Consider the following 25,404-nt stretch of genomic DNA (forward strand, 5'->3'; position numbering starts at 1 on the left):
GCGGAAAAAAAAAAGCTAAGTAAACAAAGTTCAGTATTTAGCTTCCATCACAAAAATGCTGCTGCTTCTCATCAAGGCTCTAGCCTTAACAATCAGAACTTAAAATGAGAGGGCGTTTAATTTTGCTCTGTTTCTGTTGCTTCTCCCCACATTCTTTTGTAAACTTCACTAGGATGATTCTTTCCTCTGTAGAATGGGTAAGTATTTTTCTCTGAAGCTCTTTCTCAGCACCTGGTCTCACTGTTTCCATAAAGCAGTTCTTTCACCAGTTCTGCACTGAAAGAAAAGCAGAGAGCCCAGGAACAGAAATTCAAGTTCCTCTGTGGGTTGTTGCTGAGAAACAAAATAAAGATGAAAATAGCTAAGATTAAAACTGAAGATAATACAGGTTTTATCAGACAAATCAAAAGGTTTCTTTAGTCTGGAATACAAACATTTGGAAAAAAAGTGTAATTCAACTTGGAAAAGTCCATTTGGGTTAACTTTCCTGAGTGTCCTCCTATAGTTAAACTCAACAACTAAAGAATCTTGTCTAGGCCTGTGGTCAGTTTCTTGTCTGAGGCCTTTATTAAAAATTAAATAGACCGTGACAAATCTATCCATGCTAAAAATGTAACTGAACTGAAAATTGGTGCCTTAAAAAAAGGAAGACCCAGCATCTGAAACTGTATTTGAGGACAGCTCTTCTTATCTTCCCTTCTTCCTGAATTTCATGGGGAGATGCCCAATTTTAAATAAACTAGTTTAGTTTTTCTAACTGGGAAAATCAAGGCTAAGCAAGAAGTATCATCCTTAGAAAGAAATATGTCATAAAATTACAATTAAGATTTTTTTTAATTAATCTGTAAAATTGTGTTGCCCCTAACATTGTTTGGAGTGCTTTATAATAACACAATACCTCAAAAACCACACCAAAACACTGAGTAGTATTTTTCCAGCACCTTAATCCAACTCTGAAAATTACTGCAATGTTTAGCAAGTTCAGTGGAGAAAACTTTGACCCAGTTGTTCTTATTTGAATTTATAGAATCTGATTGAGTGGGGAAAAAAAGTAAACCTCAAAGAGTAACTTTTCAGTCTCTAAAAATGAGATTAAGGTATCGTTGTAGAAATAGCTATTCCACATATCAAATACAGTTATAAGTAATTTTACCAGAGAAGTTCCTTGATGTAAATAAATTTTGAAGGTAAGTGGCACCATAGTGTCCTCTTGTGGTCTTTTAATATCTAAGCTGTGACATGTTTTCTAGCAGATCATCAGCAAAAATTTCAGTTGTAGTTAGCGTACGAGCTCCTGTATAATGTGACCTTTCCTTGCCTTATTTTTCTCCTGGAAATGGCATATGGAGGACTGCACACTGCATCTCCCATAAGCTCTTACTACTCTGTCACCAGTTCTTTACATGTGGATGTACGTGTTGTGGTCCTCTCCAAAGGACCTCTTCCAGTGACTGCTTACCTTTGTCATGGATGAAGTAGATCTTGATTTTTGTTAGTGAGAAACCTTTGCAGCCAGGTTGCCAGTTTCCGAACGGCTTTGTCCACAAGGCTAGTGTGATCCTCAGATGTGGAGAAGCAGGAATGTGCTGAAAATGGAAGTTCACTATAGTGAAACGCTGGCTGTGAACTTGCAAAATTTCTGCCAAGCCTCTTGTCCAGGGAAGCTGTACCTCGGTAGTGGCAATTTTTTGGTTATTTTTTCTGATGGTCAGCTCTGGGCTACCTGTCTCACAGGCTCCACTCTAGTGGAAAAAATATTTCAGAGAACAATAAATCATAATATGGATCCACTGCTGTGCATATCCCAGCCTTTCTCTTTACACAGGTTTAAATATCTGTATTTATGCTTCTTAAAAACATGTTGGCTTCAAAACTTGCAAGTATTTAATTCTTCCAGGTGTCAGGACTTTATACGTAACTGTACAGGAGATAACTGAGCAGGGTTTCAGTTTGCCAGAGATTTTTTACTACGTTAGATCTATGCTGTCTATAATAATCTGCAAACCTTCCTCTAACCAACAACCCTGTTTCCTGTTCTAACTGGAATATATGTTTTGTTTCTGGGCCACTACCCTGCTACCACCTCAATGATCCAGGATATTTCAGAAATACTTTTAATGTCATATGGTTTAGAAATTTCCCATGGTTTCAAAGCAGAAGTTCATAGGTTGTCCCACTGACAAAAAGGAGAAGAAGCATCGGACTCGTCAGTAGTAACAGAGGTGCAATATGATTATTATCTAAAACATCAGAATGCAGGTATTCCACTCAAGAAGTTTTATGTATTTTGGATAAACACAGTTACGGATGTTATCTCTTGGGCATCTCGGGCAGTGCATCCCGTGTACATACCTCTAAGCAAGTCATGTATTTGCCCGGGTACATAAACATTACAGTCAGCAATGACAGCAACACTGGGCAGGTTATTCCACCAGTGAGGCATTTCAACGTTTCATTTAAGAAAGTTAATGTAAACTTTCTACAAAGCTTTTTGAGGTATTGTGTTATTATAAAGCACTCCAAACAATGTTAGGGGCAACACAATTTTACAGATTAATTAAAAAAAAATCTGAATTGTAATTTTATGACATATTTCTTTCTAAGGATGACACTTCTTGCTTGGCCTTGATTTTCCCAGTTAGAAAAACTAAACCAGTTTATTTTAAATTGGGCATCTCCCCATGAAATTCAGGAAGAAGGGAAGATAAGAAAAGCTGTCCTCAAACACAGTTTCAGATGCTGGGTCTTCCTATCCTTAAACAAATGGCAAATCACTTGCACTGAGAAGAAACTGAAATGATGTTACTTTTTGTTGTTGATTGAGGTTAGCATTGTATATTGTGAGTCCATAAGCTAACAATACTCTGGAGTTCATTTACAAGGGCCTTCCAACTACATCCCTTTGTGAGGGCCAAGGCAGCTGTTTCCTCTATTATATCCTTAAAAGCGATCCCTAATGCTGATATTCTGTGTTCACCTTCTCCTAGGATGACTGTATGAGCACCACCTTGTGAATTCCTGATCCTGTACTAGAAGGGGATCACAGATTTGCTGATCTTTAGGCTCCAGGTTTCACTGATGCTGTTAAGGTATGCTAAAGTACAGAAAATTCAGGGCTTATCTAATAAGCCTTGATTCTGCTAAGCTGGTCTCAGTGTTATTCACAGTGAAAGCATCAGACTTTTTCTTGGAATTGTAAGGTTTTTTCTGTTGGGGGTGGGGTGGGGTGTGGAGAGGGAAAAAAAAAAAAAAAGAAATTATTATTCTCTCTGCTTTTTCTTTTGTTTTCACTGACTAGTCTGTACCTATATGAAACCATAATCCCAAATTCCATTTTGCTTTGTAGAAAACAGGTGATTTTCCTCTCCATTATTTAATGAGAGATAGCAAAGTTGTCTCAGGGAGATGCTGTAGTATTGTAGACCATCTAGTTTCATTCCAGCCTCACATTCATATCGGACAACTTTTAAGCTTATGATGGCCACTCATGCTATTCAGAAGTAACAATCAGTATTCATACTCAGGAAAAAAAAAAAAAAAAAAAAAGAGTCAATCACCCAGGTTGACATTTCAGATCTCTTACAAACCAGGCTAAACAACAAATTTGATATGGGTAGATAACTTCTTATCTTTACCTATGGGCTTTCTACAAGTCAGTAAAGAACCATTGTCTTTAGACAAAAAAAATACTTTTGCTTCAATAAACTTGAATAGTTTCCTAGGGCTAAATTCTCTAAGACATTTGGATATATTTGCCATTTCAGAGAGAGGAGTTGCTGGTATATGTGCATGAGCTTGATTTTATTTATTCTTCCCTTCGTGGGGTACAAGTTCAGTGCCATCTATTTCATGATATTAATATGTTTTGTGGTGGCACAAATGCATTTTTTGGTGCCTAAAGAAAGACAGCTCCTTGCCAGACCAGCTTTCAAAAGCAAGATGAGAAGGAAGTGCCCAGTTTAATTATTCTGCCTGAATAAGCATGACTCCAAAACTTTAACTCTTGAGACTTATTTCTTATAATCCCTGTCTCCTTTCTCTAGGACAGCTTACTTAGACCAGACATATTCACTCAAACGCTTTATAAAGTGGAAAACAGGAAAAACACAGAAGACTAAGCATGAACTAACTTGCTTAATGGTGAGTCGTCATCTTGCCCTTTTCCTATATAAAACTCTTTGCCCCCTATCAATTAATACTTAAGTTTCCTGTTTTGTTGGTGGACTTTGCTTTATTAGGTCAGACTTATTATGAACACTAATAAAACATAATGAAACCAAAGAGGGTTAAACAGAAAATGCTACTTTTTGGCCAGTTGTTCTGCTTTCTTCTGGGGGAACAAATATTGCTGGAGATAAGACAGTGGACTAAGTGGTGCACCAGGATGTTTCCAGTCTGTCAGAACAAATGCTTCTAAAATTAACAAAAATGCTTTCTAGATTACTAAAATAGGCCTAACTTGCCCACAGAAACTGCTGGTAAAACTTTACTGACCTCAGTGGGACCGTATTTACAAGTGTGCTCATTTTAGGCTTACTGGAAAACCCAGTATCTCACCTTAGGTATTCAAGACACCATGAGTTTTGAACAGAGGAAAATCTGGGGGTTTTTTATCGCCTCCAAAACTGACAAGGCTATTACTGAGATACATATGGCCTCATGAAAGCCATTGTTGTTTTCCTTAACAGAGCAAGGAGACAAAACTAAAACATAGGTTATATGAAAGCACAAGAGTCTTAGAAGTCTTTCCACCTGTCTGATCAATACTAAGAGGTGTAATTGCTCTGGCTTTCCCCAGAGGTGGTCTACTAGCAAGTTTGTGTTAAGTTGAACTGAGAGACCTATACCCCCTTGGCAGCAGTCACTCCACAGCATGGATCCTTCTTGTTTATTTCAAAAGCCAGCTAATGAAAAGTGGACTTCTTTCCCAGTTCTTCTGAACAAAGCATTCTCCCTCGTTTGTCTCTCTTCTGCTCATTACACATTTTTCTTTCTCCCAGCGACCTGGGGGTTGCTTTGTCAAAAAGGAAGGACCAATTCAGAGAGCTAGGTATATGGTTCTTCTGAGCACAGGAAATGTCTAGGCTTACCCTCTTCCTCCGCTCTAAGTTTTATATTCTCCCATAGACTCCTATGCAATCTGAAGACAAAACTTAGATAAGTAGTGGATTGACTTGTCACTGTACACAGATTTCTTGATTAAGCAGTATTTTAGTCAAAAATCTACAGAACTAGTATGAGTTGATATTCCAGTTCTCTAGAGCTTTTTTTTCTGACGATTACATAACACACTGAAAAGGGATCCTTTTACTTTCAAGGCTAGCTTTCAAACACAGACAATAAATAGCCTTATCAACTATTAATTCATGTTTAAACTCCACGTGAAGGCTACCATACACAAAATGAAGGCCAAGATACCCATTGCTGGCGCCAGCTTTTTCAAATGCAAAGGCAAAATTGAATTTTGCTCCCTTGGGGACTAGAGATTGAGAGGCGGGCATGCCCTGGGCCTTACAGATCCTGCCGCCATCGAAGCGTCCCTCCTGGCTGCTGGGAGGGGGTGCTGCGCCCCACCTGCCTCCATTAGCGGGACGAAACAATGGGGCAACCCTGGCTCCCAGGCCCCTGCCTGAGCAACAAGGGCACAGTTCATCTGCCCTGGCAGTCTGCTGCCTTAGCAACTGTCTGCTTTGCATATAGCTAGAAATACCCTTGGCTCCAGCCAGCATTCAAATTTCCCCAGTGCAGTATTTTACCCTGCGCTCCCCCCACGCCTTTTGTGCAGCTATGTTTCCCGTTACCCTTGGGCTTTCTGCCTTTGCCATGCGACTTCTGATGGTTTCACGCATTGAACCATAAAATCGTAGAATGGTTTGGGTTGGAGCAGACCTTAAAGATCATCTCGTTCTGACCCCCTGCCATGGGCAGAGACACCTTCCACTACAGCGGGTTGCTCATGCAGCCGAACAGCGCAAGCACAAGGGAAACCACCCGGCTGCCTGCACAAACACAGGAAGCGGGGACAGCTGCCGCCCGTGAACTTAACGGTAACTTGCACAAAACCAAACCCGCTCTCGGGGTGACAGTGTGCCTTTCATGGGGTTGTTGGTGATCAGCCGAAGACCAGGCTTTAGCAGTCTGCCGGGAGCCGTGAGAGTTTTTAATTGGCGCGCTCTGCTCCTTCAGCGCCCAGCAGGGCCCCCGGTTTATCCGCCCGCGCCCCACTCGATGCTCCTCCACGCCACCCTCCTGAGGTTTCCCCACGACCACCCGGACCCCGCCGGGAAGCGCCCAGGACCCCTCCGCCCTGGCAGCCGCCGACGGAACCGCGGCTTCGCCTGATTCGGCCTCTCGGTGCCGCCCGGCCCCAGCCCCGGGGATCGCCCCCACCCACCTCGGGGATGGCAGCTCCCAGCCCTGCGGCCGCCCCCCCGGCCCTGGGCGCGGCGCGCCAACGCCCTCTCCGCATCGCTCCTGCCCAGCAAATGGCGGCGGGAGGGGAGGGGGTCGGAGGCGGCCCGGGGCACGGCGGAGGGAAATTTCCTCTCCGCGGCAGCCCGGCAAGGGAGGGCCGCGGGCGGAGGGGGCCCGCCCCTCCCCGCCCCGCGGCTCCCGCCGCCCCCGGTCACCGTGACTGCGGGAGGAAGGCTACCCCTTCCCCGCGCCGCCTCGCCGCCTCCGGCCCCTCCTCCGCGCCCCCGCTGCTGAGCGCGCCCGCCCGGCGGAGTGACCCCCTCCCCCGCGCCCGGTCCTCGCTGCGGGGCGGCCCCGGCCTGCCCGCCCGGCGGCCTCGGGGGAGGCGGCCGCCGCGCCGCCTAGCCGCCCCGGCGCTCGGAGGGGAATGGGTGGAGTTGAGGAGCGCGGTTTCCTGAGAGGAAGTGACCGCACGGGGCAGGAATGCGCCGCCGGCTCCGCGCCGCGTCCCGCCTGCCTCGCTGCGGTGCCGCGGGGAGCCCTCGCCGCCCCGCCAGCCATGCCGCACTTCACCGTGGTGCCGGTGGAGGACAAGCACCGCGCCGAGTACGACAGCGTAGAAGGGCTCAGCTGGGTGGACTACCGGGAGCCGGCCGCGGCGCCCGCCGCTGGTGACTCCTACGACACCGTCAGCTCCGACGGTGAGCGGGCACGGCCGGGGCGGGGGGCGGCGGTGCCGGCCGCTCCCACGGGGCCTGGGGCGAGCCTGGCTCCCCCCGCTCCGTTTTGCTACCGCCGCCTGCGGCAGACAACGGCCGGGGCGTCGGTAGCCGCTCCGGGGGGCGCCGCACCCGGAGGAGGAGCCGCCGCGGGGTGGGGGGGGCGGCGGCTCCGCTGTTGCCAGGGCCGGGACGCGCCGCCGTGGCGAGGCCCGCGGGGCGCCCGGCCCGGCGGAGGAAGGTTGTCGGCCGAGGAGCCTGGGCCGAGCGGTGGCAGCGCAGCCCGCCGGCTGCGGTGGGTGCTCCCGGGCTGCCAGCGGCCGGCGAGCTGTGCCGCTGCGCCGGGGAGCCGCCCCGGGGATTCCCTCCGCGCCGCAGCCACTTGTTGACAGACCGGGGCGCAGCGGGGAGCGGGGCCGGCGCGGGGGGACGGGTGTTATCGTTGCTCCCACAAACTGCAGTCTCCAGGGGCGATAAGAGGACGTGGAGACGCTCGGGTATTTTCAGTGCTCCACTGCCACAATAAACGGGGGATAGAGAATTCAGTTAAATTAGCCGAATCTCAGGTGACTGCTTTTCTTGTTTATGTCACCTTAAAAAATGCGCCTGCCCAGCTAGGTCTCTCTCCATCAGACCGGGCCCTTGAATACTACAGCATGTGTTTTGTGTCTGTGTGGCTTTCACAACTGCTTCTGCTAGGCAGAGCTGCTTTTTGTTAGTGGCTAATTTATTCCAATTACAGAAGAGGATCACGTAAGTAGGAGGAGATTTTGGGTGGTGAGAAGTACCTTCTTTAATCAGGCAGCTAATACCAGTGCTTGGCCTGTCTTGGTGTTTTGCTGTGAGTTTTCGGTATAAATGAAATACAGCGAGTGTTTCTAGGGGAAAATAAAGGACACTGATTTGCAGACCAGAGTAGTTCTGCTAAAAGGTTTAGCTCTCTGTGGGATCTGTTTCTTTTTTCTGCCTTTGTTATGTTTAGTTCTGTAACCTTTAGGAAGAGGATCTTCCCGTGGGCTCAGCTGGTGAATCTGACTTGCCCTCTGTGAATCATGTGTGACTCCAGGCAACAAAACAAAAATCAGTAAACACCTGACCTGTTCTTCCTTGCCCGTGCAGTCAAACTTTTCAGAACGAAAATGTTATTGGATGCAAAGTAATCCCTTAAGGGAGCCAGCACTGATCAGGCCTGTGCTTAAGGAAAAGAAAAGAGTTATTTTGCTGAGTGATACTCAGCTGTTATGAGATCAAGGTCCAGTTCCTGTCTTGTCACGTTGTTTGGTTCTGAGATTCATTCAATCTCCAATGTGCACCATTATTTTTTTTTTAATTTGTATAGTTTTCAAGGAATTTTAGATTTCATATACCAAGTAGCTTACATAGGTTTCATGTCCATTATGTCAGTTCTTGCCAGTACTTGTGTGAGCATTTTGGAATGGGGAAAGGTAGGTGCTTTTTCCCAACTCGTCTGTTGTCATAGACAATTTGAGGCTCTAGCCCTAAAGGCTGTGCAGGGCCTTGACTTCATTTTGTAAAAAAAAGGTCTGTTTTACTCTTCAGTAGCTTAACATACAGTTCATGTCTATGAAAGTAACAGCTGGTTTTCACTCATCTCAGCCGCTTGAGGTGGGGACCTCATGGAGTATGTTTTCTGCTAGCTAGCTTTGGCCATGGGTTGGTAAGTGTGACTTGGGGAAGCTATTGCCTTGGTGGATAAAGGAAGGTCAGCTCAAACTGCCTGTCATTTGCATATGAGACTGCCCGTAGGATATGTGCAAACAACACACTTCAAGATACTCAGCTCCCCATCACAGTCTATCAGTAGCTGGCAAGCTATGGTCTCTTAAGTACTGCTGTTTGACTGCAGCACAGAGCCATTGCTGCTGGAAGTTAGCTGAGTCTCTATTTTTAAACTGATAAATATCTAGTAACATCTCTATTAATATATGGTAGTCAGTTCTGTTTCTGTTTGAACTATAACTGCCTTCTATTTTTTAATTTACTTTCACGGTAATTAAGTGTTGTTTCGTATCCTCAGGGTGTATGTATGAAGATACACTGTCTTGCCTACCTGTACTGACAAGCATGTCCTTCCCCACTAGCCTTCAAGGTTTCTTGGGTTTATGGCTCTGCAGAGGGGAACCTGAACTCCCTTTTGTGTTATTCCTTTGGTTCTTGGTGCTTCCTTCTACATCCTATGCAGAGTACAGTAGCCTCTCATACTGTGGGAATGTTGGTAATCTGACGTGGTGGAGATGAGTAGCTCCCATTGAAGGCAGAGTATCTCACAGCTGTTTAGTGCTGGCTTGAGCCTGCGGGCAGGAGGGGGGAAGAGTGACCCTCCAGAGCCTTCTGGTTACAGGAGGGATTTGTTGGTGTTGGTGATGCCCCTGATGCCAGATAAGGTCAACTTTATTTGACTTGAGTGCACAGTTTCAGAGTTTTAGGTTGTGGCCCTGTCAAAGTGCATACGATTCATGCTGGCGCTGCATGAATGCACGCGGAGCTCCTGAGCAGTGCCAATTGTCCAGTCTTCCTGTGTGCTCAAGTAGCGCCACCATGGTCAGTATGAGGGATTGGTTGCAGTTGTTCTGGTGAGTCTTCTCCAGGGAAGATTTTATTTTATCAGCTTGCTATTCAGAGCCTTATTTAAAGACTTCTTCGGATCACTCTGTTTGTTCAGAGATGGGTTAAACTGACTCAGAAATGATACAGTCCCTCAAGAGTATGGTTTGTCATGGTAATGTGGCTCTTCATAGCTGGTCTGTAACTGTGCAAAGTAGTGGCTTTGTCATCCGGTACTCCTTGTGCAGTGTCTTGGGCTGTTGCTTATGATTCTCACAGATTCTTGTTTCATTCTGACCTTTTCACTCCAACCTCTATTTGTCACAGCCTTGTTTTTGAATTTTTGTTCTGATTTTTGCTTCATTTGGGACATCAAGTGATATGGTATTGTCTAAACATTACAGATGTGTAACCATTCTGCAGCAGGATTTCTTGTCAATCGTTTCTGTAAGAAGACATTAGTCTGTGTGCAACAATTTAGCCTTCCGAGATAGTTCCAGTGCTTGCTTGTGAATAAAATCAGCCTCTTTTTTCTATGCCGGTTCCACCAACTGCCACTGCTTGTAATAGATTTTGACATCTTCCATTTAGGTAAAGAAATACAAAGAATTACTCTGTGATCCTGTGATAAACTTGTGAGCCCCGCTTTGCGGATCGGCAGGGATGAGAAATGTGAATTTGGCATCTCTTCAGTCTTTGAAATAGTGCCAGTACATTACGTTGGGTACACAGGGTAAGAAGGAGGACAGTGGGGTCTGAATAGTGTTTAAAAAAAACAAGTAAGTTTTGCTTTAATAGGAATCTCAGCTCCACAGTGATTGTGCACCCTGTTAACAAAAGTGCGGCAATGTCATGTGTCCTGTGGGAAGTTATTTATCTTGTTGTGACTTTCATTTGTGAAAATGAGACACTAATCAGCTTGGTGTCACTAACCAGATTTGGTCAGCTGCCACTCTTGGTTTTTGCCAATGAATTGCTCTGCTGATGTTCCAGTTATCACATGGCTTCCTTTCAGCCCAGAGTTTTCTAACTAGACTTGGGACCTTTTCCTCATGCTTACAGTGTGCATCAGTATGTACAGTGCCCTTGTGCAGCAGCAGATTATGCTGGTCATTTGCAATAAGCTGTTTTGAGAGGATGGATGAAGAAAGTTCTGGTGTGATAACAGTGTGCTTTTACTTTAAGCTTCTTCCTGGTTCACTGCTTTTTAATATGTGGTTACTTACTAGTAAAGGTTTTAAGTCTTCTGCTTGACTTGAAATAAAGCTCACATAAAGTATGTCCAAAGATACTTTCAAGAGGGATACATAAATCATTAAAAAATTCCTTTTCAAAAAGCACTTAATTCTTATATGTATGTGTTTTGGCAAAGTCCAGAGATAAGATAAAATTAGTTATGTAATGAATTAAATGCTACGGCTAAATAGGAGCGAGAGAAATGTGTCTAAATATATTTTAGATTATCTTAAATTCAAGAACTTCTGCTAGCAGTGATGTGGGTAAATGGCACTGTTACAGTAGTCATATCAGGATATTTTTGCATAACCTTTGTAGCACGTGCATCTTCAGCATTTCTCATGTTGCCTCAAAACTGCAGAAAGAAGTCATGGAGGAGGGAGCCTGGGGAGGAGTTGAGGCAGAAGCTCTGAATTGTTTGGGAGGAAGGAAAGTAACCTGAGAATAGAAATATACTGACGTCAGTGAACTGTCTCTTCTGGTGATTTGTTTTCTGTTGTCTTGCTGAAAATGGTATGGAGACTGCATCTTCTTCAATTTAGTTGCATTTTGATGAGGAAGGGATATTTTTCTGTTCTGCTAAGCTTGGCATCTGTTTTCCCTCTCTGTAAAATTTAATGCGTAAATTTGGAGATATTAAAGGTGTCCTGTCAGTGCTAAATATGTCAATTCCTGTTCCATAAAGGATACTTAATGAGATACTTGTAGGATATGCAGCAATGGTTATAATTTGCGATGCAGATCCTGAAAGGGGACTTAGCAGCATGGTCATCCTTGTGAAGTCCTCTGTTTTTCTTTTTTTTTGATTGTGCAGTCAGCAGTTAGCACAGCGCTGAGCAGTGCCAAACTCCAGAATTGTTTTTTCAATAATACAGGTGCATCGATAAGTGGACTCCTGCTTCAGATAAGGAAAGATAGGAGTGCGGTATGTGAAAAATGAGAGTGGAGAAGTGCTTTGTGACATAATTAGCTGTTTATAACACTTAGGTGGGTGAAGGAAATGGCATTTACTTTCTTTGCAGCCTGTAAGCAAAGGAATTTCTCTGAGCAGCTCATTTTAGTGGGGTCTGTGGTAGATACCTCAAGTTTCTTTTAGCAGCATGCAGCTTTGTAGGGTTTAATTCATTCATAAAAATGCTTGTCTGGGAAAAGAAAAAAGTTCATGTTACTGCATTGTCCTGGTTTGGGCTAAACGAGAACTAATTCTGTTTTAGTGCTTTAACTTTTCAGTTAAGTCCCCTCTAACTAACAGCAATTTCTGAAACAGCAGCCTGTTTTTCCAGGCAGTGACTGCTCCCAGCAGTGATAAGGCCTGGTGTTTATAGTTCGTACCAAGGAATGGGATGCAGAGAGGCCCTTGCTTGTACTTGTTCTTGTAGCGACCAAGGTCACTGCTAAATCTTGTACTCCGTGTTGGGGTGCCGGGTGTGAAAAGGGTCGTACCTGCAGGGAGGAGCGAACTGGACAGGTGACCCAAACCTGACCAACAGAGTATTCCATCCCATGTACGTCATATTCAGTATAAAGTTGAGAGATCACGAGGGTCTCACCCTCTTGCTCTCTTCTTCGATGGCCAACATCTGAGGAGGACTCTGTCTGTTCTTCTGTCGTCGATCCCAATCCGTGCATCCCTGAATCCAGTGCCTGAGTCCAGCTCCTGCATCCCGTCCCTGTCTGCTGCTGAGTCCAACCTGGGACTGCCCCAGTGCCAGCCCTGCGGTGTGGTGGTGACGTATTGCCATCAGGGTGGGGGGAGTTGGGTTCGGTATTGGGTTTGTATATATTTGTACATATTGTATATATTTCATTATTTCCTTATTCTTATTATTATCTTTTCTTTTATTGTTATTGTTTCATTAAAGCTGTTTCAGTTTTCTTTTCCAAACCGTAAAGTCTCTCTCTCCTTTTCCCTTTTGGGAGGGGAGAGGGGTTGACAGAGAGCATCTGTCATTTGTTAGTGGCCGGCCCAGCCTCAAACCGTGACAGATTTATTGGTGCCCAACGTGGGGCAACAACCAGAACTCTAATAAATTACCTGAATAGCACAAACTCCCACTTGTTTTTAAAAGAGCGGAATTTTTGTTTCAAGATTCTTGAACGATTGGAAATTAAAACAAACAGCTCACAAGATGATAGGGCTCTTGAGTTTGATACCACGGGGTTCTCTTCTAATGTTTTGTTTGAAATTAAGTGCCGTGATATCGCCTCATCTGCTGTATGCGTTGAATTATTGTTTACTCTTTGTTAGGCTTATCTTGTGGATTATCCCTTATAGGTGCTGGGCGAAATTTACCACTACACTATGGTGCTTATCACTTGTTTGTGCTGGGATAAATTGGTTAGCAAATTTACCTGGGTACATCTTGTGTAACATAGTGGATTCTGTTATTAGTTACACTTTCAGTCACACCTGGGGAAACTACTGTTCCCTTCTATAACAAGTGGAATCTATCAGATTATGAGGCTCCTGGATGTGAGCATCACCATCCAAATATCATGATTTTATATATCGTCCTTTTACTATCAGTTCTCTTACATGTGTTTCAGGGGGTGTGGTGGTATGTTAAATTTCGGTGTAGGTATAGGTCTTGTTCAGCTACAGTCACTGCAGCTACTCAGACCCTGCAAAGGAAACAGCGAGTTAGGGTGACATGCACCACAGCCACTCAGACCCAGTAGGCCCCTCCCCGAGCGCTGCTCCTGCTCCAGCTCCCCCAGCAAGCGCTGCTCCTGCTCCAGCTCCCCCAGCAAGCGCTGCTCCTGCTCCAACTCTGACAGTGAGCACTGGCACTACTCCAACTCCGGCAAGCACCGCAGCTACACCGATAAGTACTAAGGCTCCCACTCAATCTCTAGCAGCACAAGTTGCCCCTGTGTCCAGAAGGAAACAGACAAAGAAATCAGATCGCCTAGTGAGGGATGAGGAAGATCCAGGAGAGGGTCCTTCTAAAGCCCCACCAGCACACATAGAGGAGTCAGAGTCGGAAGAGGAGGATAAGGCCCCTGTGACTGGGAGAAAGCACCTTAAAAAGACAGATCGCCCAGTGACAGATGATGAAGATTCAGACGAGGGTCCTTCTAAAACAAAAGCGTCAGAGAGGGAGTCAGAGAGAGAGGAAAGTACACCCTTCTCTAGGAAAGAGCTGCGTAATGTAAGAAAGGACTTTAGTCGTCATGAAGGAGAGTCTATTACCAGCTAGTTGCTCCGATGCTGGGATAATGGGGCCGAAACCATAGAACTGGACGGTAAAGAAGCTAGGCAATTGGGATCCCTGGCTAAGAATGGAGGCGTTGACAAGGCACTTGCAAGAAAGAAAAGCAATGTCAGCCTCTAGAAATGACTCTTAGCAGCTGTAAAGTACAGGTATCCCTTTAAGGAAGGTATTGAATGCCGCCCAAGCAAATGGAACACTATGGAAAAAGATATTAAGTACCTGAGGGAATTAGCTGTGCTAGAGGTGATCTATAGTGACTGGCAAGCAATTATAGATCCCAATGAGATGCCATGTCAGCGACCCATATTGAGGAAGTTTGTACAGAATGCACCATCAATGTATTCCCATACATTGTCAACAATGGTCTGGGGAGGAGATGCCGAGACACCAGTTGTGAATGAGGTGGCTAACAAAGTGCAGCAGTATGAGGACAGTCTCGCTGATCCCATGAAGGCCTGTGTCTCAGCTGTAGCTAAGGAAATGGATGATGAAATATCTAAGAAAATGGAAAAAATGTATGAGAAACTGTCTAAGAAAAAGGATAAATCCTGTTCTTCCCCTAAATGGACTCGTGTTGAAGCCATTAGGAGAAGACGCTATCCTACAAGGCCAACCTGAAGGGAACAGTGCATGTCCCGAGGTATCCTGTGGTCTTTCCTGCATGAGCATGGAGAGGACATGAGTAAGTGGGATGGTAAACCTACTTTTGTCTTGCGGGCTCAAGTACATAGGTTACAAGGTAGAACAAACAAAAGAGAAAGTTCTTCTACCAGAGCGATTGCTCCAGTGAATACAAACCCATTTCTTGAAGGGTATTATGCTAAAAATCAGAGGAGCCCTGCCTCCAGCCAGGTGGAGGAGAGGGACAACCGAATTTATTGGACTGTGTGGATCCGATGGCCTGGCGCGTGAAAACCGCATATATAAAGCCCTTGTAGATGCATGAACTGTTACTTTTGCTAAGCATATGTCTCATACCTCTTCTGATCTGTGCGGTGATCAAGAAAGAGCTGGAGAGGCTGCAGCTGTCTGGTACCAAGGGGAGCTTGGTGCCAACTGCTGGCAGCCAGGAGACTTCGCTAAATGTAGAAACAGGGGCCTTTGTGGGTTCTCTGGTATTTCAGTTATTTGGAAAAGCCCTGGGAAGGGTCTTTGTGATATGTCTAAGTGATTTGAAAGCAACTCCTGTAACTGTGTATGCATGGGTCTGTATGTTGCAAAAAACTAAGAGAAGATAAAAAACCCAAACAACCCTCTGCTGGTGTTTTGTAGCTGCTGCTTTGGTGTATTTCGGAGAACACCTGTATTAGAAGGCTAAGCGATTGCACATGCAAAGACATGGATTTTCCATTTAATTCTGCCTGCAAATGCTTGCTCCTTTTGACTTGCTAAGTGCCCATTTAAAATTTGAGACTAAGTTTGGAGACTTTTTTACATGCTGAAGCTATATATATATATATATATATGTATGTATGTATGTATTTTTAATGCAATCTCTGCACTCTTCTAAAGAAATTCAAACAAATTTTTGTGTTTCTTATATTGTGTTTGTAGGACCTTTCTCTTGTATAAAATTGAGCTGTGTGTGCTTTATTCAATTTCCCCTTGCAAACTTCTTCAGTGTTTCAATACCTTAAAGAAAATAGTGACATTTCCTTTCTTCACCCACTGCAGCAAAATTAACACATTTTTGCATGCTCTTCAATGTAAAGTTTAAATTTGGCTTTTTCTCTGCATTTCTGTGTGGAATGGAGACTAAGGTAGTTTGCAGCCTCATTGACTACGAATCCTAGCCAAACATAATAAATGCAGTTTGCTGAAGAACAGCAGCCACCTTGGGGAAGAACAAATTTAGCGATCGGTGCTTTCTAAGTGCATGTAACAGAATGGGGGAGAGAAAAGCTGCATTTGATGAGTTTCCTCTTCTGAACCAAATTGAAGATTTACACCTCTTCTTGTCTGTGACATAAATTATTTAATGTGCAGACCGATTCATATTGCAGAAAAATTTATATTATCACCAATATGTGGAAACAAGATTTATTTGATCAAAGGGTTTGTGTCTTCAAGCTGTTGGCTCAAGATTTTTCTTTAAATACGTTGATCTGTGACCTGAACTGTGGAGAAAAAAAATGCACCATTTTAAGATACAGTTTAAAGCCTTTTGGAATTATGTTTTAGGAATGTTTCCATTGTCTTCAGTAACCTTTGAATAGGAAATTTTGAAGCTCTTAATTGTACCAAGCTGATTTTTATTCTCACAGATAAGAGAGTTTCAGTACTTTTGTTGTTTGTTTTAGTAAAACCTCTTTCTTATTAGTTTTCAATACGCATTTGTTTAATTGATGCCAAGTGATCCCTTAGCAATGAGTAGTACTATTCTCATTCTTTCAGTAGAGCTGTTTTGGGTGATTTATTTCAGTATACTTGGATTTTGTCATGCATGGAGAACTGCATCTTTCACAGTGGCTGCTGTAGTGAATGCTAAGCAAGCAATACCTTCTTTTTAAGCAAGCAAAGTAACAAAATAACATACACAAAAAATATTAGTCTTTTAGCAAAATCAAATACTTGACATACATTTAGTATGTTCTGTCTTTATATTTAAAATGTTTATGTGACTAGGAAAAATACAGCTCTTATAGTGCATGTAGGGTAAACTTATCTGGGTTTTGGATATGATAGCATTTTGTATGCTGTTCTGAGGTACAAGTCGTCTTTCTTCTGCTATCCTTGCACACCTATCTGGAGGTTATTTTGTAGGCTCTCTGCTGCCTGTTTGTCCTGAGTGACTCTTATTTTAAACATTGTTTCCTGAGTCTCAAACTGTCACTTCTGAACCGAAAAAGAAGTTACTGAAGTTAGAGTAGCATTTTTTCCAGTAGGTCATGTAATAGGGCTTTAGATTTTGTGGTATGTATTAGGTTTGGCCTGGAGAATATGACTGTTTGCTTTCCAGCACTCTTAATGCATGTCCGAGCAACAGAGGTACAGGTTAGAACAGTTCTGGGAATACATTTTGTTTTCAAAATTTTTGTTGCTATTAAAGGTACTTGGTGGAATTTTTTCTTAATCATCTTTTGATCTTCATTCTGCTCTGTAGGATAGAGAGGTGGAGTTTGATGTGCAGAATAAAGTGCTAATTGCTCAAAAAGAGCTTAGACTCAATTAGCTTATGGATGAATGGGGAAGGTTGATAACTTGGCAGTTTTGCCAAGTTAGCTATGTTTTGCTGACTGGAAGCAGCCTAAGACTTGTCAGAAATGTAAATGAAATGGCATTTTGCTGACCAGAAGATGGGAGGCCAGTGCCAGGCTGGCCTGGGCAGCTGGGGCAAGGGGTGAGGGAGGAGATTGGTGGTACTGGTGAGGGGTCAGTCATCATCCCACCTTTGTACTGGGGGTCGCAGTGCTCTGACAGGCAACCTGGAAGATCATTTGCTTAGGGCGTGGCTTAGCAGCATTTCAAAGGTATTCAGGTTCTCGGTTTGCCTAATGTTCCCTGGAAGTTTGTCCCACAGGTCCATCCTGTTGAATCCAGAATGCTTAATTTGCCCCTTTCTCCTTGCTCCACCCAAGTGACCTGCATTGTCCTAGAAGCCCAACGCTCTCATTGATTGAATTGTGGTCTATAGTATAATTAGGATGCAATCCATCGATTACTTGGAAAATTAGAATCAAAGCTGTAAGCTGATGTTGGAAGCTGGCTTGCAGGGAACTGTAGCAGAGATTGTATAACTTCCTGGGAGAGAAGAGATGACGTAGAGCTCTGTGTTTAGGGCAGAGGCATGCTGTGCTATGTATAGGTTCAAGCTAATTATGCCAGAACAAAATTGTATGTTTTTTTTTTTTCCCCTACAGTCTAATTGCCAACCTTCATTTTTATCTCCTACCAGTAGCCAGCAATTTCTTGCGTTTATCTGAGGGATTTAGAACATCACTCAATCATTACAGATACCTCCTTATCATGAAGCGGGTTAGACCATCCAAACTTTTGCCTTTTACTTCCATGTCAAAGGGAGAAAAGGATTTTTATGGTGTGCTGACCATTTGCTGAGTTAGGGTAGCTCCTAAGGAAGGCAAACTTGTTGAGACTTGGTTTTGCATACTTTAGATTGCTGTTTGCTGCAGTAAAACACAGTTTTTATGCCCTGGAGTAGAATTGTTTTTCATAAAATTATCTATAGCAATACCGCTGTATGTTATGACCCTGTCTGTGCTTGCAAGCTGAGCAGCCCTGAGCTTAGTTACTGTGTGCAAAGTCCGCCTCTGGATTTCCATGTAGGAGGTCAGGTCTGAGTCAGGACTTGGCAATTCAAGAAGACTGTGTAGCTGCTGGTGTCTGGTGGAGCACAGCACATTACCGTTTCCCCTCTGCCTTATACCTTTGCATTCAGGAGCTTTGCCTTCCTGATCCACTTCTAAATAATATAACTGGCATCACTTTTACAACTACTTGCTGTGGTATATATTTGTATCCAGAGCTGATGCAAAGAACAAAGGTAGAAGTTCTTTAACAGTCTTGCAGGTCTGATTTAAGAATTGGCTTTCTTCTGCTAAGATTTTACAGTCTGAGGTGTTTAACAGCAATACTACTTGTCCATCTCCCCCCGCCCCCAACCAGGATCCCTTCCTTTCCCTTGATTCATATTTGTGTTCTGCACCCTGTATGGAGGCATGATCTCCAGGGCACAGCTGGTTTTACAGCTTCAAAGCTGACCCTTGCCGAGCTTATCCGATTCAGTTCCCGCTTGGATGTGACTTATGTCTTGGCTGCTTTGCCTAAGCAGACACAAAGCGTTCACCTTTGATGTGGCTATATGTTCCAGAGAATGTAGTGGCAATGTCGGGGATTCATTTCGGGGACGTTGCAGCCAAACGTGAAGGGAGGTATAGTTGAGCTATGTTTGGTAAATCCCAATACTGTGTAACCAGGCAGCAGGATGGTGATCTGCCTTGTGTTAAGATGTCTTTTAGCATATATGCAGGGAGCTTTAAAGTTGTAACTCAAGGCAACACACAGAGGATAATTTAATTGCAATAGTTTGCCTTTGCCCTTTTAAGATACTGTATTCTGGACTTTGTAATAGAAGCATATGTTTAGCAGGAGTAAACTCTTCATTATATGTCCCTGAGTTTCTTCTGACTTAGATTCTGTTACATGTGGTTGATATAATTCCTGACTCATGGAGCAGAAGACAAGTGATCTGATGTTGCCTATTGCTCCTTGAAGAGTTTCTGTAAGCTAATGTGCTCTACTCATTTTGCTCTTATGCTCTTGCAAACTGATGAACTTTCTGTAAAATGATGGTAAAAGCCACTGTGGCCTCTCCAGTTATCTGACTTTGTCTTGGTCTGTGCTCTGTGTTGCACAGTGTGAAATATTTTGTGTTATTTTGGAAGACCTGTGGGCTGGTTTTAAATGCGTGTTGGAATATATGTATTTTACAAGTACCGTGGTTTGTTGCTTATCGTGTGCAGTGTCAGAGTGCTCTCCACCCTCTAAAATGTTCAGTGGGCTGGAGTGACTTCCTTTACTTGGAGAAGTCTCATGCTGATTTGTAATTTCTTTAAGTATTATGACCGGAGTTACAGTGAGTTTTGGCTGTTTGTAGCACTTCACACTGAAAGGTCAGCTCTGCATCCTTGGAACATACACAAGCTTAGCTCTTTTCTGTCTGTCTCCTTTTATTTTTTTTTTTTGTTTTGTTTTGTTTCTTTTCTGTTTTTCTTAATTAAAAAAAATCTGTCACACTTTATTCTCACATGGGACAAAGTACTTCTCAAATGTAAAAAAAAATCTGATATTCAGCACTTTCTATATGAGTTAAGTGAATGCTTAATAACGCTTCAGGGCTTCACAATAAGCTGTAACCAATTACAGATGTCTTTCTACTGTGTTCCTGGAATGGATAGTAGGTGTCCGTGTTAATGTACATTGTCTAGTACATAATGCATAGAATGTACATGCATTGACATTTTCAAAGTAATTAAACCTTCTTTTTCTGTTATGTTCTCTGTCTGCAGATACTTAGCACACCCTGACTCATTTCTTCTCTATTTCCACTTGTTCCCTGTAGGAAGTTTTTTTAGCTGGTGGCAATAGTGACTTAATGGTCACTGTTCCCATCTGCTTGTTCTCAATCCATGGTTTGTGCCTGTACAATTGTTTCTTTGGCACGTGTTGAGCTGGAGAAGGGAGCAGACATGTCTGAAATTGTGGTGTGTGTTGTGGGGGTTTTCTTGGAGTTTGGATTTGTTGTTGTTGTTCTCTCATCTTTCTTACTGCACAGCTGAACAGGTATAGGGCTGGAAACAATTTTCCATGTTTGGTATCGGAGAGAAAGGTGAATTGAGTATTGCACAGAATCTGCATGCTGGTCTCGTAGATAGATATTTCTCAGCAAAAATGAGAACATTTTACAGCAAAGTAAGAGGCTTTTTCTGAGGCAGGGAAAATGCTAGAATGCTTCTCTCTGTATTTTGGTACAGGGCGTGCTGTATCTGCAGAGCCTTCATGCATGTGAAGGGACAGTTTCAGGGAGGATAGTCGTGAGAAGTGATTTGGAGTCATTCCACATGAAAGAACCTCTGAAGTGGATTACAGTGAAGTACAATGATTGTTTTTATAGTGGTTTTTTCAGCTGGCAATGGCAAGTTATATTATGAAAGCTCCGAAGTGATGTGAGTTCCTAAATCCAGTTTCTCAAAAGTGACTTGGCATCTTTAATTACAGAGGCATTTTTGGTGATTGCACCTACTGTATAACATAGATAAGTCTCAGTGTGGTGTGTGCTGGTATCCAGAGGACTTCCTTATGAATGAGCAGAATGGAGTGGGTTCGGGTAATTATGAACTGCTTAGGGCCATTAAGTTAGTATTTACTTATGTATCTTATATAAACCTCCATTTTGACATGCTGATGGTTTTTTTTTGTGATCTTGCATAGGATTCATCCATTAATGGGTAATCATATTAAAAAGTATTGAAGATGGAAAGAAATGCATCACTGTTTTCACTTGAAAGCTGAAATGCCTGGAGGGCTAACGTCACAGAGCTATATTTTTCCTAGCATTAGCAGGTTTAAAATGTAGTCTGATTCCACACTCAGCAAGCAGCAGATTTGTGGTACACACTTTTCTGAATAAGTGTACAAACAGCTGGCAATGTGCCTCTTAAATGTGGCTGGGTTTGGATTTCACAAGTAGCATTTTCAGTAAGATCCTGACATTTGTATATTTTCTCAGTGTTGAAAGGATTATAATGCCAGGGTTATATCAGTGTTGGCTTAGCTTTCTGTAAGAAACCCTTCTGCTTCCTGAAGGAGATCAGTCCCTTTCAGCCAGCAGTCAGTTTGTCAGATGAGGTGGAAAAGAGTTCTTTTGGGAATACGATTTTATTAAACTTGTCCCGTCCTCAGGACTTCACAGAGAAGGCCTTTACTAAAGCATGTACTGGGAGCAGAAAGAAGAATAATGGTAAACCAAATTGCTGAAAATAGCAAAGAGCTATTGCTAAAGGGTAAGTACTTCATGTTGATATTAATACCTACAAAGGATTATAGTGTTCTGAAACTGTCTTAATTAAAGAATAAAATCATTGAGCTTTCTGAAACACAGGATTATTAGATCTCTAAATCCTTTGAGTTGTGCGGTATCAATCAACTTGATTGGTAAAGCTGTTTTCTAATCTTGTTTTGCAAAGTACAGTACAAGTCTGATGGTAACTTCACACTTGTTTATCTGGGGATAAATCAAAGATCTGTGCTTAATTGTACACTTAATTCTGTACTCTAGTGCAGTCTAACTGTTGCATAGGTTGGTGTCTGGGAAAGCTTTGGCTGTTTCTGTCATGTAGAACACAAACAGTCTTTAGAAGTCTGAACTGTTTCGGAGGAACTAATGTATTATCAACAATACAGCGTTTTAATTTACTTTTTGGTAAAACTGTGCTTTGTTTATGTCACTTTTGTAGATGCCAAAGCTGTTGCTGATTATATATTCGTTTGTGGTATCTGCAGTGTAGCTTGTGATAAATTTGAACAAGCACACCTTTAGTTGTTGGGTAAAATCCAGTAAACTCAAAACCCTAATGACAGTGTCAGTTTTATGTTATATGTTATGTATTAGTCTTAAAATGGTAAATGAACATGTTATATTCTTAAAATACCCGTGAATGTCAGTAGTTTGGCCTTTAAGCTGCAGTTTGATGGAAGCGTGTGTCTGGGTTTGGTGTGTGAGTTCAGTGTCAGTGTAACTGATAGTTTGAGCCTGCGTTTAAAGTACAGAGGATCTCTTTGCTGCCTAAAAGCTATCCAAGTAAAGATCTGTCCTTTCATTCTGCTATTCTTTCCTGTCATACAGCTTTATTGTTGCATGGGTTGTTACTTAGTGCAGCTTTGGCCTTTATTTTCATAAGATACTCGGTCAGCCTGGAATTCACAACTTGTGCTTTCTGCCACCTTCAGTGAAAAAGCCCTCAAGGTTTTAAGTGAACTGGCATTAACAGATTTCAGTTAGTTATTTTATTACCAAAGTCTAGTTTGTAGTGTGATTGAGTTTTATCTGACTAGATGCAATGCTATTTATTTCCCGTTTCTCTGATTTCTGATGTAAATATAATACTCCTAATAAAAAAAACTCCACCTAAAACATCACCCCCACACCCCCCCAAGAACTTAATAAAGTTTTCAAAATATTTTAAACTATTTCTTTGGAGCCTGGAATGTCACTATCAATATTTTGCTACTGCAAAATAACAAAATTCTTGTTTTCGGTTTTGAAAGGCCTGAAAGCTAAATCTTAAATCATGACTTTCTGGTTTTTGTATGAAAAAAGTGCTTTGGATAATACTGACTACTTTGTAGCTAAAGTGAAAATAAGTATTCCTCATGATCAGCTTTGTGATGTCAGCTGCCTGTTCTGCTGCCATAAATGAGTTTGTAATCAGAATTTTCATTTTGGAAATGCTTCATGTTTCTGGGTGGCTGTGTGTTGTCCATGGAGAAACAAACATTTCTAATAGACTGTCTTTTAAAATTATTATTATTTTTGAATAAGATCTCTACTTTGAACTGTTCCTGATGTTGGATTAGGATTTTTGCTAAGTAGTTGACAGTGAGTAATGTAAGAGAAGAGGCAGTATTTGATTTCTGTTTACGAAATTTATAGATAAAGTTCTTTGCAAAAATATAATTGTAAATGGAATAATTTGTTATAGTCTCCCAAATAAATTGAGGAAGAGGCTTCATAACAGTTCTGAGAGTGGATAAGAGTTTTGTTTAGCCCAGCCACATGTGAGGAGCCACGTAAATAAGGTGTATAAGAAGATTCAGAATGTTTTTGAAATCAAGTGGTCATCTAGATGTTTCTTAGGTTATCTTAATATGACAGTCTCTTGATATACTTCAGCAATACTCTTGAATGCTTTGCTGCTGAAATACGGAGATACTGGGCTTCTTGAACTACTAGCAAAGGCTGAGAGACTTGTTTAGGGTTTACTGTTCTTCAACAATACTCGATTCTGCAAAACTTTACTGCCGGTGGACAATGAGAAGGACATTGTCTGAACATAGCACAGCCTTTTGGAGGGAACCAAGCTTTATCTCACAGTACAAGTTCTTGGGAAAGTAGTGTCATTATTCACATCTGGAAGATGCTTTCTCAAGAACTGTGTTAAATAGTTTCTTTTGTAGAGATAAAACCAAAACCCCAAGGTATAATGAAAGTGAACATGGACAGCTTTTAATATTAAAACTTTGTCCTTAAGGCTGCGAACAAATGTCTTAAAAAATAATGTTGTGACTAATAAAATTACCTGATTGTGCGAGGAAGAAATATTCTACCTGAAAAAACTTCCTGTTTGCAGCAATGCCATTGTTCCTTTTTTTTTTTTTTTTTTTTTTTCCCCTGTAGAATACCTATCTTAGGTGTACTCATTTGCCTGTAGGTGTTGTGTGAACAATAAGTGTAGCAAGCGTATTTTCTTTTTGTGGTTGAAAAAAAAATAAAACTGGATTCTGGCCTAATTACCAGTTGTGTAGAAATTTGCACATGAAAATCAGGAAAAGCATAAATAAATGGCAACAGAACTAACTTGCTTTCCAAAGTGGCATAAATTTTGCGTGCCTTAACCCATCTATAAATTAGGTTTTTCTTTAAGTTAGGCTCTCTTTAGAGGTGATTTGCAGCGTGCCAAGATGCGTGTACAGGAGAGGCATAATTGACCCATGTCTTTCTGAGTAAAAAGCGAGCCTACATGATATGTTGGATATAAGTGCCTGCTGTTTAGATAGCTGAAATTAGGTTAAAGGAAACCCACACCAACTGCTTGGGTATCAGCTCTAATTTCTGATCTTAGATTCCAGCGTTGTTTGTGGATGGAATATTAAAAATACGAATGATTGTTTTTTTTTTTAATTGATGTTTTCTGTCCATGAAAATGGCTCAGTTTGTGTCCCTAGCTATCACAGGCCTTGTGGCCAGTGGTGCTTGTAAAATAGTGTCTGAATGCCAGAAAAAAGTGGTGGTAGCTGCTATACAGTTTATTTCAATACCTTTTTTTTTTTTTTTTTTTTACTGTGGTGTACACAAAGGAGTCCGTACGTGTGTAGTACGGTTATAAGTGAGATATTAACTCTTATGCTGCTCCAGAAATTAAATTCCATTGAGGGGAGGAGTACTGAGCTATCCTTTGAGCTGGTTTTCTAGTAAATATCCGCTGTTTGTCAATTCTAAAGAGGTAAATAAAGCAACAGGTTTCTTTCTTTGTCAAGCCTAGCATTTCAGTTCTAGCTCTGGTTTGTACTCTGATTCATGCTAAAATTCTTTGAATATATTTAGCCCCTCAGTTAAGATTTAACTGTAGATATTTCAGGCAGGGAGGATTATGGCAACTCTGCATGCCATCATCACAGGTCGGAGCTTTATCTGGAGCTTTGTCCAGCTTGCCTGCCTAGCAAAGTGTGACTGAGAGTCTGTGCGTTCCTCTTGAGATGGAATGAGCGTGGAGTATGTGCCTCTACCAACGTGCATTTAATTAGCTCACATGTATGCCTGTAAAAGCAAAGTGGCAAAAGCAAAATTTGTTATCAAAGTTCAACCCTCTTGGGAATCTTTTTTTTTTTTTTTTTTTTTTAATTGTTTTAAGCTTTACTGCAGATCTATTAGCATTACTATATTTTTTGCTTCTGTTATCTGTGCTGGCTAGACCAAAGCTAGTCAAACTATGTCCATCTGTGCCTTCAGCATGCCACAA

The 25,404-nt window shown here is 42.4% G+C and overlaps 2 protein-coding genes across 8 annotated transcripts in view; both read left to right on the plus strand.

Annotated features, from left to right (window-relative positions):
- Nucleotides 1-21,595, plus strand: part of LOC104346974 (dipeptidase 2) — a 42,260-nt gene extending 20,665 nt beyond the window's left edge. The window contains exons 12-14 of one of the 3 annotated variants that reach the window (XR_015183741.1): nucleotides 2,988-3,089; nucleotides 4,044-4,140; nucleotides 21,569-21,595. The gene's annotated coding sequence lies outside the window, so the exon portion shown is untranslated. Of the gene's footprint in view, nucleotides 1-2,987; nucleotides 3,090-4,043; nucleotides 4,282-21,568 lie in introns of those variants that run through there. The other 2 variants (XR_015183740.1, XR_015183742.1) reach the window with 2 other exon arrangements.
- Nucleotides 6,842-25,404, plus strand: part of SLC12A4 (solute carrier family 12 member 4) — a 54,845-nt gene continuing 36,282 nt past the window's right edge. For 3 of the 5 annotated variants that reach the window (XR_015183738.1, XM_086469552.1, XM_086469551.1), the window contains exon 1: nucleotides 6,842-7,115. Coding sequence is in view for 4 of the 5 variants with exons in the window: in XM_086469552.1 (XP_086325678.1) it covers nucleotides 6,842-7,115 (274 nt within the window). In the remaining variant the exon portion in view is untranslated. The remainder of the gene's footprint in view (nucleotides 7,116-25,404) is intronic. The other 2 variants (XM_086469553.1, XM_086469554.1) reach the window with 2 other exon arrangements.

Source organism: Leptosomus discolor, chromosome 8 (genome assembly GCF_034619465.1).
Source record: "Leptosomus discolor isolate bLepDis1 chromosome 8, bLepDis1.hap2, whole genome shotgun sequence".
Classification (NCBI taxonomy): domain Eukaryota; kingdom Metazoa; phylum Chordata; class Aves; order Leptosomiformes; family Leptosomidae; genus Leptosomus; species Leptosomus discolor.